General features: G+C 40.5%; 1 protein-coding gene across 2 annotated transcripts in view; it reads right to left on the reverse strand.

Moving 5' to 3' along the window:
* Positions 1–14605, reverse strand: part of LOC111144422 (RNA binding protein with multiple splicing) — a 163599-nt gene that overhangs the window by 79402 nt on the left and 69592 nt on the right. For both annotated transcript variants that reach the window (XM_022498713.1, XM_022498712.1), the window contains exons 2-4: positions 8909–8986; positions 5813–5851; positions 4518–4580 (exon numbers count right to left, since the gene is read on the reverse strand). In XM_022498713.1, coding sequence (XP_022354421.1) covers positions 4518–4580; positions 5813–5851; positions 8909–8986 — 180 coding nt within the window. The remainder of the gene's footprint in view (positions 1–4517; positions 4581–5812; positions 5852–8908; positions 8987–14605) is intronic.

Genomic DNA, 14605 nt, shown 5'->3' on the forward strand with positions numbered 1-14605 from the left:
GGAGCTTTACTCACAAGAGCAAAAAGGTGGAAATAACCCCAAGTGTCCATCAACAGATGAATGGATAAATAAAAGAGAGAGGAGGAAGCAGGCTCCCCACTGAGCAGAGAGCCCGATGCGGGGCTCGATCCCAGGACCCTGGGATCACGACCTGAGCCGAAGGCAGAGGTTTTAACCCACTGAGCCACCCAGGTACCCCCCAACTGCCACTCTTTAGGCTCAGCGTAAACACTGGACCCAGATCTATCATAAACTTCGTAACATGGGAGGATCAAACCCACATACAAGGTTACAGAGTTTGTTTGGGATGATGAAAATTTTTTTGGAAATATGGAGCAGTGATGGTTGCACAACACAGTGAATGTAATGGATGCCAATGAATTGTGCAATTAAATAATCATTAAAATGGCAAACTTTTATAATATATAACATACCAAACCACTGAATTGCACACTTCAAATGGGTTTTATGTTATAGGAGTTGTAACTCAAACTTTTAGAAAAGAATCCAACAGACTAGGGGTTGCAATGATAATTGGAATCATTTATATCAAATAGTCTAAAATCTGAGAGTAATGCAATTACTATGCTCATCCAGGCAATGTTTAGTTGTGAAAGCAACTTGCAGTGATGTCCATTGTTTGATGACATCAGACTTCTCTAATTCTGATACAATAATTTACAAGAATCTATGATAAAACCTAGCTCAATAACAACTATTTAAATACAAAATACAATATATATATCACAGAATATGTGACTTGACTATGGTATCAATAAAGCTTCTGGTCAACAGTAAGCTATTAAGTTTTGGGAGAAACAAAAGGGGTGTGTGTGTGTGTTGTTTTTACTCAGGAAGTGGTTTGCACCCTTGATCCCTGTGAAGTTAAAGGGTCAACTGTACTTTAGGTGAATGATTCCCAAACACCAGTGTAAGACAACGCCTGTGACGGAAACTTACACAAGCAAGGACCACGACAAGCCTGTTGATCTGAAGTATTAACTACAAATCACTCTTATTTCTTAAAACAAGATTTTAACTAGGCAACGGGGCAATACTGGGGTCTTGGCAGTGGGCAGGAAGCCAGGGATGGCTTATTCCAACTTCTGCTCAGGGTTTTCACCTGTATGCCTACTCTATTTTTTTTTTTTAATTTCCACAAATTTTACTATAGCTGTCTAACTCTCAATCTCACTCACCATATTGATTTATACTCCAAAATTACAAACAAATCCTAAAAATAGCTGGATACTTTGGAATATTAACACCACCTTCATGGGAAATAGAAAACTGCCGTATGGAAATTACAAACGTGTAGGAAGGGTGAAGGGTAGGTCAGATACTTTGTTGTCAGGTTCAAGAATGAATGGGGTTTCTAATCATGTGGATTAATGGGACCATAGATAACCTGAAGGGACGTCTGGGTTTTGGTTATTTTTAGCTTAATTTGGGAGTTTTTGCTGTAAAAACAAAATATACTATATTTACTTTAGAAGATTTGTGTAACCTCCTGATAAAAGTTCAGTGTTACCACTTAATTCAATCTGAGCATGTTTTTCCATAAAATTATCAAATTGACGCATAATCCAAAGATAGAAGAAAATAGATTAAAAAAAAAAATCAGGCATTTGGGAGAAGACTAATTATTAATACTAATAACTGAACCAAACAGTAACCAAGAGAGGGAAGGAAGTGCAGAGAAGTGGTTCGTGACACCATGAACTGTTCTAGATAGAGTTCCTTACTGGACTGAGGCTTTAGTTTCTCAATAGTGGAATGAAACAAAACATGACAACATGGAACTTTCCCCCAAAGGAGTGTAAGGAAATGCTTTTAAGAGAAGGCTGAACAAATGACATGAGGGGAATAAATTTTGTAATGGCTATGAGCCTCGTATGTTTTTTAATTCACCAATTAGAAAGATGACCTGAAAAGAGCATAATATGTTGGGCCATAGAGAAAAGCTGTCAGCCTCGTGATTAAGTAAATTATCCCGAACGGGCTCATTTTCTCTGCAGAGAAAAGAAACCCTGCCCCACTGTCACACAGGCCAAACTTTATCATGGCCATTTGTCCTGGACGATGTACGTTAAATAGTCTATCACTGCCATCAGGAAAAATGCAGCAGCATTCCATGGACCAAGCAAGCAGCAAGATGTTGAACAAAGCAGACAGGACGAAGATACAGAAGGCTTCCTTCTAGTTGTAGCTTTAAACCTAAGCTTCCTGACCGAGCCATCCATCCTTTCGAGGTCTCCGTTCCCAGAACAAGAGGATGGTTTCTAAGGTACAAAGGCCTCTAATACCTTATATATAATAAAAGTTAAATATGTCAAGAAATCAAGCATGAGCTCAGTAAATGCCTACACTCACGAGTCAGCCTCTGAGAAGAAGAGAGCTCAGGTTCAGTAATTCACAAATAGTAAGTCACCCTTAGATCTACAGAATTTGAACAGTTTCGCTTGGAGTTCTTCCCAAGTTATTAATACACTAGCAACAAAAGAACATTAATGACTAAGGGAAAAGAAGCTGCTAAAGGAAAGCTCACTGTCAATGAAAAAGGAGGAAGAGCCAACCTAAAACCAGATGTCAGGACACGCAAGCACAAGGACCTGGGGCTGGTTGGCCTGAGGATGGACTTGAACACCTCACCTCCACAGCTATGGTACAGGAGGGCTCCAAACCTGATTCTTGGAATGGATATAACCCTTGTGCACCAAGAAAAATTGAAATTGTTTGCTATACTCCTGCTTACTGAGGCAAGGAAACACAGTTTATGACCATTTAGGCAGTTTGAAAACAAGCTTCCATCAAACAAAAACACAAACTCTAGCCCGTAAGGGAAAGTTGCCTTCGTCAGAGGACAGAAGTCACTATAAAAGCCTAGTGCTCCTCAGACAGTCAAGGCAGGCCGCAGAGAGCCAATTCTGTAAACAACCTTCAACTGCTGTTACTTCCTTTAGAAGAACAATGAAAACAACATGGTGAAAACTTCACCTCACATAACTTTCAAGGACCCAGAATAGTTCTGCAGTTAGAAACGTGCTACCTGGTTAAGAATGAAAGAATACCAGGATCTAAATAAAAGCCTAGTTTTATTGAGAAGCTTAAAATTTGGTTATACTGAGAAAATTCTGGCTCCATCTATGTAATGATAAAAATCAAAATAACTTTTATATCAAAATATTCAATCATACACCGTGTTTCACTGTGTACCACTGGTACACGATAAACAACTGGTTTGTATTTTGTTCTGCGGAAGACAAACAGGTTAAGGCAGCAGTTTCTCTGACCAGAAGGTTATTCGCCCAAATCCAGGAAAATCCTGAGCTCTTCGGAGTTCCTGGATTCCAAAGATGATCATGAAAAACCAACAGTAAGAAGCAAACCATGTCTTCTGAGAGTGTGTGTGGTTTTTTTCAAAGCCTGAAAAGCTTTCAAGATTGTGTCACAATGACACCATTATGCTGAGGAAACGGACCCCTCTGGAGGTCTTTCCCTGCAGCCTCCAACTCTCCAGGATACCATGTCTCTCCCACAGCCCTCCCTCAGCACAGGCTGCTCTAGCATCCAGGGGCTCAAAGGAGCAGTTGGGAGGGCACCTGTAGATTCCATAGCAACACAAGGGCCTACACTATGACCCTCAGATGGCAACCAGTCAAGTGGTCACTTGCCTTTTAAGAAGCACCCTAAACCCTTTTGGCCGCCTTCATCGACCCCTTTCATGGTCACTTAGGCCGACGGCCTGGAGCAGGAGGGAGCCAGACTTCTTCCCTCCAACTCCCTTCACCTCAGGAGCAGCCCTCAGCATCTGGAACTCAGATTCTGCTTCCTTTCACCTTCTCTCAGCTGGGTTCCCCTTAAATTGTTTTGGTTTTCAGCACACTAAAGTGGAAAAATATTTTCTAAAATGAAGCTGGCAAAAGCTTCAAAACATATGGCAGACGAGACGCCTACAAACCAAAACAGGTACCTCCACTCAACTCAACTGACAACCATTTGCCACAGCACAATGCAGAATGTCTTTGGGGAAAACAGTGAGAGGAAGGACTATAACCTTAAAAAAAACAAGACAAAAAAAATCCACCAAACAACAACACACACACACACACACACACACACAAACCCACACAGCTAAAATGGAAACCTCATATGAGAAGGAAAGCCAAGTTTTCGTCCACTCTTGGGTTAGGTTTAATCTCTGAGAGTATGACAATGGCTAAACCAACCTGCACATTACCACGGGCGGTGACCAAGCTCAATTAGAGTAAGACATTGGCAGGTATTCTGAGCATTACAGTAAAAGCTGGAGAAGAGCAAAGCATTATTCAGTAGTTTGCACATCGGACCACGATTCAAGGAAAAAATCTCTTCAGATGGCTAATTAAATGGATGAATCCCTCCTATCAGAATGAGCAGTCACATTCCCTCCATGTGATTTCCTGTCCAAAGAGCTTCTACTGCCTCCCACCACCACCTCACAAGGAAACACCAATGATGACATCATTACTACTTACATTCAAAGCATTCTTTGCAGCTTCTGCTTCTGAGCGACTGTCAAAACTGACAAAACCTACGGGCTGAGGAAAGAAAAAAAAATATGAACAAAAAGCAAATCAGGAGATATCTATTTTTCTGGGTCAAAGGTGATGTCAAACCAAAGAGCTAAGATAAAGAAATGACCACAGGCAATGGGTAGAAATAAGAAAGCCAGTTCAAAAGAATCATGACGCAGTGGCTTAGCCAAATTTCTAACATGAATCAAAAGGATTGTGAGGGTGGTTCTTCAGGGGCACAGCTGGGGATTTAGAGAATCATTAAAAAAAAAAAAAAAAATTCTAGAAGGGATTGGAAAGTGAGCAGCAGTGGACAAGAGAATAGAGGAAAACTTGGGTCGAGAGGCTCTACTTTCCTAAATCAAATTCACTGTACCTCAGTTTCTTCATCTTTTAAAATGGAAAGAGAACCAAATCACCTTTCGGTACACTGTAAGTGCAAGGAATATGATGATACAATGACACAAGCCCTGTACGCGCTCACCGCACGATCAGAACTATAAAATGCACATTTCCAGCTCAAATCCCAAGGGATACCTTTAAAACGTCTTGTGTTTAACTAGGTGTGTAAACCAAATTGTTCCAACTCAACAGAGAGGGGTGATAATCCCTTTGGACTCAATCTTTCAGTCCAGAAAGATGCTCAGAACATAGCTTATTCCTGACAAATCAGAGAATACCTTACCGAGAGATGAAAAGCGACTGAGAGGTGAGCACGCTGGGTATTCAGCATTTTGGGGGTAAAAAAGCCTAAAGCCAAATATTTCAAGCAGTCTATAGAAACTATCAGTGTCACTGACTACCACTCTTCATCCTGCCCCTTCTGTGCTCTACCCTAGACTTGGGACTCTGCCTGTGGTTATTACAAGTTTGAAACACAGCATGATTCTCCACCAACAGATACTTACACGCACTGTGAACGCTTGCCTGTTTGACCTTATTTTTTAAAAAAAGGAAGGATCGGGAATAAAAGTGGGTTTGGATGATTTCTTTTCAATATACGGACCAGTCCCAATATAATCATGCTGTCTGCCTTCCTCATGGATGGTCCCAGACATCCCAGCTGGAGACAAAAGAATTGTAAATAATTTTCCTGTCCTATTTCCTAACTAATCTCACACTGAATTTTAAATCAACAACAAAAATTAAATCGAGAATTATAAAGGAGAATGCTGAGACCCAGTAACTTTCTAGAAGAAGATCAATTCAAATTTATTGTGGAAGTGATCATTTATACGCAAGTTTGAAATTCTTACCTGCTTAGATGTGAGCTTTATAAGAGAACCCTCGTAGCCCTGAAAATTAAGAACCAAAATTAGACGAAAAAAAATTACTAGGAAAAAAAAAAAATCAACTGTAATAGCATCTTGCAAAATTACTAGGAAAAAAAAAACCCAACTGTAATAACATCTTGCTCAAGTAAAAGTGAGTCCATTATGACTACTGACGAACTCTTCTTACAAATGCCTCAAAGTAACTGAGAAGGCAGATTTTACACACATAAGCACATACGTGCTGGTCCTTCCACCTTTAAGGCCTAAAACAAATCATACCTTGAAATTTATGCACATGTATCTAGGTTTGTTTTCCTTTTTTCCATGAAATTGTACAATGGTAGAAAAACAGGTTCTTCTGTCAACAGATCTTTCTCATTTTACAGAATTAGAATAGTGAAGGGAGTAAATTTAATAAGACAGGAAGATAAGTATGTGAGGACTTGGTCATGTGTTTGCTATAAAATAACATTAAAACATTAAGAATGTCCTACGTAGAACTTATTACTTGAAATTTCAAAACTGCCGGGAAAAGTTACACAGGTAGCGACACTAAATTCTTCTGAGTTATTTTGCTTACTTCCTGAAGCAGCTAGTTTTCATGCTGGTATTCTGACTGGGACATTACGAAAATCCCCTGTAGGGCTCTTACTCCAGCCCATCCTCAAGGAGGACAGAAACCCTCCCTTTGCACTCCCTCCCTTCACCCCTCCTGGCTCCTCAGGAGAAGGATAACAAAGTGTGTTTATTTCTGAAAATAATCAATGGCTGGTGGCTTGCACTGATGGATGACACAAGGGGAAAAACACCACTTGACATGACTGACCACTGCACAGATCAGTGCCAAGACAGATTTGCAGACTGGGGTCAACCTCCGGGGACTTTAATTAAAAGAGGGTTGTTAGGAATGTACCAGGGTCCTGACTCTTGCGTTGGGGTTTCTGGGCAGGATGTTGGGATTGATTCATCCTCCTATCTTCCCAGCAGAGAACTATGTTACCAATTAGCTACTGTAAACATTTTACCTCAAAGACCTTGAGCTCTTCTGGCCAGAGAGGTCATGATTCACAGCCCTGTCTCTTCCTTTCTCAAGGTGCTTTCTCTCCAAAAAACCTGGAGGTTTAAACACCCTGAAGGCCTCAGAGGCAAAGGACAAATGGATATTTCACTCAAGCACACCACCACTGGTGGCAATGAATTGTGCTCTCTCGCAGACTACTTTAGCACGGACGGCAGTCAGACTGCTTGGGTTTGAATCCTAGCCCTGCCATTTATGAAGTGTGACCTTGAGCAAAATTTATTCAGTTGCTCTAAGTTTCATTTTCCTCATTGGAAGAATGGAGGCCAACCCCCTTTAAAGGGTTATGATAAAAATTAAATGGAATAATTCTTATGAGGGGCTTGCTGGCTAAATCTCCAGTATTTTGTCCATTAATAAGATCAACTCGCTTCAAAAAGTCCCCATCTGCCTGGGTGGCTCAATCCTAAGTATCTGCCTTTGGCTCAGGTCATGATCCCAGGGTCCTGGGATCGAGCCCTGCATCCTGCTCCCTAATCAGTGGGAAGCCTGCTTCTCGCTCTCCCATCATCCCCCTCGGTTGTATTCTCTCTCTCTCTCTCTCTCTCTCTCTCTCTCTCTCTCTGTCAAATAAATAAAATCTTAGAAAAGTCCTCATCCTACGAAAGGGACAAATAGTAAAAATGGGAACCCTGCAGAAGATACTCAGGAAATTCTACGAAGCCAAACCCCATCCCCAGCGTCTTCTCTTTCTTTCCCACTTCCTTGCGGCTGTCCTCACGTCTAACCCTTCTATTTCCCACTGTACTGTCATCACTGCTACAGAAAGAGGATGGGTGCTGGGACAGAGGTAGGTCTATTATTACATTATTACCTTCCCGGCACCTAAGTTAGACTCTTAGCTTTGCTGGCTTTAACCTGGCTGCCCCTCCCACCTGTCTGCCTCTCCTACCCAGCTGTTTCCAGTGGTCACATCGCTCTCCCCTTAAAGGCTAAGATCCTGTCCCTCAACCTGTCTTGCCTCTGTGGCTAGGGTCCTGCTTCAACAGGATGGAGCTTTAATCATTAATCAGGATGGTCTGCCACCTAATCCTAAGGGGGCCCCTGGCCAGGCACTGCTGCTACCATGTTCTCAGGGACCAGACACAAGCCCGTAATTTATCATGACTTCCGGGTGTTCCCCTTGAGGGCCGAGGCCTCCAGCCCACAATCCTCCCAGTCCCAGTTTTCTCTCATTCTCCATAGGTTGGCCTTCAAGGTTTCTCCTGACAGCATGGTTATTTCAGCTTTTGTCCAATTTCCTGTTAAGTTTTCTAGCAACATTAACTATCTCTCAAGTGACTGTATCTCCGTAGTCCCCATGGACAGGCAACTGAATTAAAATACTATACTAGGTACCAGCATAACAAGTAATTCCTTAAAAGTTCATTTTACTTTGTTTGAAATTTAGGACATTCTTCCTACAGAAAAAATAATGGTGGTCAGGTTCTCAATCTGGTTTATCAAAATGTAATCAACTTACTAGTCTTCAAAGAATAGTACTAGCACTATTTCAACTAATAAGAAACCTTGCAGAACAGGCCTTGACTTATGTTATTTTACTGGGAATATTATAAATAACAGGAATCGATAGTGTTTTTGGTGAGCTGTACTCAGAAGAACACTCCCATCGGAAAATGATAAACAGGGAGGACACTAAAACTGTTCAAAACAGAGCCAGACACATGTCCCCATTACTAGGAAGCAAAGAGACTTTTCTAGATCAGCTATTGGGAAGGACAAAAGGCAATTTCAGACTTTTCTGAGACTGTACACCTGAACTGAGTTGTTAAATCTCTTTTCTAACTAAACTTTAAAAAAAGGGGGGGTCACTTTGTAAGATGCTTTCTCAAACATATTTCCTCCTGCAAAAAGCCCCCTTTTTGCTTATTTATAAATGTATAAATAGAAATTTAATTTATAAATTTATAAATATATAAAAAATATAAAAAGCCCTTTATAGCTTATTTATTCACACACTTTTTGTCTCCTTTTATTAATTTCTGAAAGAGAAAAGGTACCTTAAATGGTCTGAAGAGCAGATAGAGCTCCCGAGGTTTGATATCCAGAGGGAGACCGCTGACAAATAGGGTCCGGACCTGGAAAATAAATAAGAGACGTGATCACAAGACTGTACAACCTGAGGAATAGCTCTCACTTGTCACCTCAAAAACACAAGTCTTCATATATTTCACAAACCCTATGTAATTCATGTTCTTTCCATAACCCAATGAACACTCTCATCTTAAGACACCATTAGACCAACTCTTGGGTATTTCTATGGGATGACTCAGAGTGAATTACTTCCAGCTGATTTAAATTTACAAACTGATTTCTCCTTCCCCAATTAGCCATTACCTGGTTCTGACATTATGAAGTAAAGAGAAGGAGGTCCACATAGTTAAAATATCAGTTTAAGGAAGAAAAAAAAAAAAGGTCACAAGAACAGTAAACTTACCACTTCTTTGCTCTCAATCAAATGAACACAGAACACGGTTCAAAAATAAAATCAGAACGATTTTCATTTTTTTCTGCTTGTTTTGTCCTTGCCTCCGTCATCGGCATTAATAATTAGTCATTTTCAAAAGTATCTTATTTTTAAGTCATCTCTACACCCAACATGGGGCTTAGACTTACAACCCTGAGATCAAGAGTCACGTGTTCTATTGAGCCAGCCAGATACCCCGATAATTTTAATCCATGTAAAAAAGAATCCAAACACATCTAAATAGTAGCCAAAATGTAGAACTCTTCATCTGTTCGGTTCCGAAACAGCAGGGAGGGAAGACCTCACTGACCTATAACCCATCAGGCCGAAGATACAAATTACATGATTAGAGTCTACTAAAAGAACACAGATGACACACTTCCATTTGGGAGATCAGAGGAAACATGTTAGCATTTGACTGGGAACTTAAAGGATGGGTAAAATTTCACCACGTGGATATAAAAGGTGAGAGGAAATGGAAGAGACTCGGAGGCAAAGAAAAGCATTAACCAAGCCGGTAAAGGGGGAGATACCTCAGAATATTCTGGGAGAAGGCGAAGCCAAACCAAACCAAAGCTGAGGTTCGAACTACAGGGGACACCACAAGTCACTGGCTCGGGAATCTGGTCTTCATCCAACAGGCAAAGAGAAATCACCGAATGAATGGTCACCACCATGTTTTCTTTTTACTTATTTTAGCTAGTGTGCCTTTAAGTTTTCTAACCCCTCCCACCCCAACATTGAAATGTAATGGACATATAACAATGTGTTAAGTTTAAGATGTACCATGTAGTTATTCACTAAGCTTATATATTACAAAATGATTGCCGCTATGGTGTTAGCTACTGCCTCCACGGTGTCCTAGGATTAACCACTTCTTTTTGGGGGTGAGAACATTTAACATCTATTCTCAGTGACTTGTGAGTATACAGAATACAGAATTGTTACCTCTAACCACAATGCTGTGCATTGGATCCCCATAACGTACTCAACTTCTAACTGGACATTTGTAATCTTTGACCAACTTCTCACTTCCTCCATCCTGATCCCCGGGTACCCACCATTCTGCTGTTTCTAGGAGTCTGACTTCACCCCCACATTTTCTATTCCTCTTCTCTACTCCAGCTGATACAACATGATTGAGGTCCTCATTAGAAATCATGTTGCTACTTAAAAATTCAATGCCCAGTTCTTAACCGTCTGTAACTCTAGATTTTCTCCCTCAGTGTGAAAGGGAGATCTTCTAGAACCCTAACGCTTTCCATTGATTCTGGCTGTAAAGAAGCACAAATCAGCAAGGAAGGCCCTTTTATTGATGGCAGCACATAGTAGAAGGTGATGCCATCTGTGTACAGGTGTATAAGCAACACTATGATGATGTAAACAGCCTCAGAATCATGAAAGCCTTGTTTTCTTGTTATTCATTCATATTTTAGATAGATTTGTTGTGCAATTGTTGATATGCAGTTGACCTTTGAACACAGGTTTGAACCGTGTGGGTCCATTTAAAGGCAGATTTTCCCCCCCAATAAATAAAGTAACATAAGTGTACTTTCTCTTCCTTATGATTTTCTTAATAACTTTTTCTCTAGCTTATTTTACTGTAAGAATATTGTATGAAATACATATAATATACAAAATCTGTGCTTATCAAGTGTGTGTTGCCAGTAAGGCTTTCAGTACATAGCAGGCTATGAGAAGTATTAAGGGAGTGAAAAGCCGTATGTGGATTTCTGACCGTGCATCAGTGCCGTCTGGTCCCCACATGGATCACGGGCCAACTGTGTAATAAATTGTCCTCTTTGTTTACAGCTTGGTAAGTTTTGACCTATGCATAACCTGTGAAACCACCACAACGATCAAGATAGTAAACAGATCTACCATCTCTAAGTTTCCTGCCACCCTGGTTCTACCATCCGCATTCCCAGGCAATCACAGATCTGCCTTCTGCCACGATTAATTGGTATGTATGTTCTAAAGGTTTATACAAACGGAACCATAATGTATCCTTTTTGTCTGGCTTTTTGACTTTTGTGTAACTATTCGGAGATTCATCCACTGTTGGGTGTATTCATAGTCTGCTCCTTTTCACTGCCGAGTAGTATCCTGTTGTATGGATATACCACAGTTCATTTCTCCATTCACTTGATGGGACATTTGGGTTACTTCTAGTTTTTGGCTTTTACAAATACAACGGCTAGGAGCATTCATGTATCAATTTGTACAAGTCCTTGCATGGATGTATGTAGGTTTTCTTTCTTCCTGGTTCATTCAATACCTAGGCGAGGAAGGGCTGAATGATAGGGTAGGTACATGCTTAACTCAAAAAAACAAAGAAAACAACAAACTGGCCCTTCAATTCCTTGTTTTAGGGCCCAGAACATGATAAATGCTGTGTACTTAAGAAGAAATGTGTATTGTATTGCTCTTGGATAGTATGTTTTACAAATGTCCATTAGGGAAAGTTTGTTATTCAATGTATCTGCCTTCTCTCAACTCCCTCAACTTCGCCAGTGATGAAGACTCTTTTTCCGGGAACTTGTTTTATCAAAGCTAAAGCCAAATTATGGACAAGTGCAAAACACACAGCTGATGAGGGAAACCTGCTCTTCGGTGTGCCCTCCCTGCATCCACAACCCTATTCCCACAGTCCAAAAAAGTAAACACCATCTGTCCTTGGCTGCTCTAGCCAGGACAACTTGAGTAGAGAAGGAATCCCAGCTCGCATTCATTCAGATTTTGCTGAGTACCCAACCCAACGTCTGACACTGTGCCAGGGGTTGACTGGATTACAGAGTTTTCTGAGGAAATAATGCAATGAGCAGATCCTATGGTTTAAGCCCTGGAGTTCCCGTTGTCCATCAGGGAAGCTTAGCTATATAACAGGTATCAGTTAAAATTCAGGGAGTTAACTTAGAAAATAAACTACCATTTATAGTATTGTTCTAAAGAAAAAGCCCACAAACTTGCAAGTCAAACAATTTACCAACAAAATACAATAGAACTCTGGGGGTTATCAACAAAATATTACTTGATATAAGTTAAGGTTCACATACATCAGCAAAATGTATTATGCAACCAATAAAAATTATGTTCAAGAAAAAAATTACATTCAAGGAAAAAATTTGATTTTATTCTATAAAACAAACACGGACACACATACGTATTAAGATAGGGATAACACGCCTTTGCATAGACACCAAAATAGTTATATTTATAGAATTTACCCGGAGTGGTAAAGTGATTCTAATGTTTATTTGCTTATTTGTATTTTTTCTACAATACACATGTATTAGATACTTTGTTAGATTAAGAACTATTTTTTATTGTTTCCTTTAGGAAACTATAAACAATGTCAATATTTAACACCAATAAAAATAATGTAAATATTTCAGAATTAGAAGTGATTCTTATTTTAATACCTCAAACTATTATACATAAAAAAAAAAAAACCCAGAACTCCCATTAACCCTAAGTTTGCCAATCACCCACAGATGACAGGAAGCTCAAAGCAACTTTTTTTTTTTTTTTTTTTAAGATTTTATTTATTTGAGAGAAAGAGTGAGAGCATGCGGGAGGGCAGCGGGTGTGGAGAAGCAGGCTCTCCACTGAGCAGGGAGCCCCATGCAGGCCTTGATCCCAGGACCCTGAGATCATGACCTGAGATGCTTAACTGACTGAGCAACCCAGGCGCCCCACAACTCTGTTTTGTTCATCAACTGGAGGCAACTAAAATGTCCGGCATTTTATTTACATGGGTATGAGTTACACCTTCCATAATCTAACAAATCTCATGGTCCCAAAAACATGCCAGGATCTCTCATCTCTCACTGAAGAGATATTCTCTCCTCTGACAGAACAAACTGACTAGCAGAAATAATTTTTCAATACTTAAACATCTATGAATACAAATAAAGATCATTTTAATCCAAGCGCTTGGAATCTATAAGCTTTGAATCCTCTCTAGACCTCAGACTCGGATGTTTAAACTTTCATTAAGTTAAAAAAAAAAATCATGGATAATGTACGAGAAAAAACCCTTCCTGAATATCTAATTCATGTTTTTCTATAGTGACTGGGACCTAGATCACAGGGATATTTGGAAACAGCTTAGTTTCCCCACTGTTCTCCCTCCGACACTTTTTATCTTAGCCATTAAATAGAGAACACTTGTGGGCCTTGTCTTTGCCATGTCTGAGGAAATCACAAAGTTAAAACGTGATTCTTTTTTTTTTTTTTTAAGATTTTATTTATTTGACAGAGATCACAAGTAGGCAGAGAGACAGGGGAGTAGGGCTCCCTGCTGAGGAGAGAGCCCAATGGGGGGCTCGATCCCAGAACCCTGAGATCATGACCTGAGCCGAAGGTAGAGGCTTAACCCACTGAGCCACCCAGGCGCCCCTAAAATGTGATTCTTGCTTGCAGGGAGGTTTCAGTCAGTGAAGGAAACAGTACATAAAGGACCATCTACGTGAACAGAAAGCTCAGATCATTCACAAAGTAACCAAGAGTGAGAGGAAAGTTCGAGACAGGTAAATAAATGATCAAATAAATACTCAGGTTATGGGGAAAAAAAAAAAAAAGTTCCCCCAAACAACAAATGAATGACACCAAATGAACTCTGTGGCAGGTCAATCATGACCCAGGGCAGCCCTTAACTTACCAGCAGTGTCGACGGACACAGATGTGCCTGGCACCAGGCCCTCAGCATTGCAGATGTTTACTTTATCAGACACACGGGGAAACACATTTCTTAGTCAAGGACACAACATGCCTCACAGAAGATCAAGACATGAAGCTGCTGACAGCTCTATCCCGAAGGGACTCTAATGGATTCTGTGGATGTACCTCCAACTTCATTTTCACAACAGAACCGAAAGAATAAATGCTAGGGGAAGGCCTGCGCTGGGCAGAGAGAGCTAGGAGACTTCTCTGCTCAGCCGTGTATCGGCCATTCCCTACAGAGGCCACAGTTCTCTTTTGGATAAAAACGAACTCTGTGTTCTTCAATGGCACTGCCAGTTCCCACTCAGAAAATCAAGCCACATTTCAGTGACTTTTTTTTAAGCTTTTATTTTTGAAGTAATCTCGACACCCAACGAGGGGCTCAAACTCGTAACGCCGAGATCAAGAGTCACGTGCTCTACCGATTGAGCCAGCCAGGCGCCCCTCAGTGACTAACTTCTAGTTTAATAAACTCTAAGTCATTGTGTCAGTCTTGAATTTTTCT

The sequence above is a fragment of the Enhydra lutris genome, unplaced genomic scaffold, assembly GCF_002288905.1.
Source record: "Enhydra lutris kenyoni isolate GAN:26980312 unplaced genomic scaffold, ASM228890v2 scaffoldscaffold11, whole genome shotgun sequence".
NCBI lineage: Eukaryota > Metazoa > Chordata > Mammalia > Carnivora > Mustelidae > Enhydra > Enhydra lutris.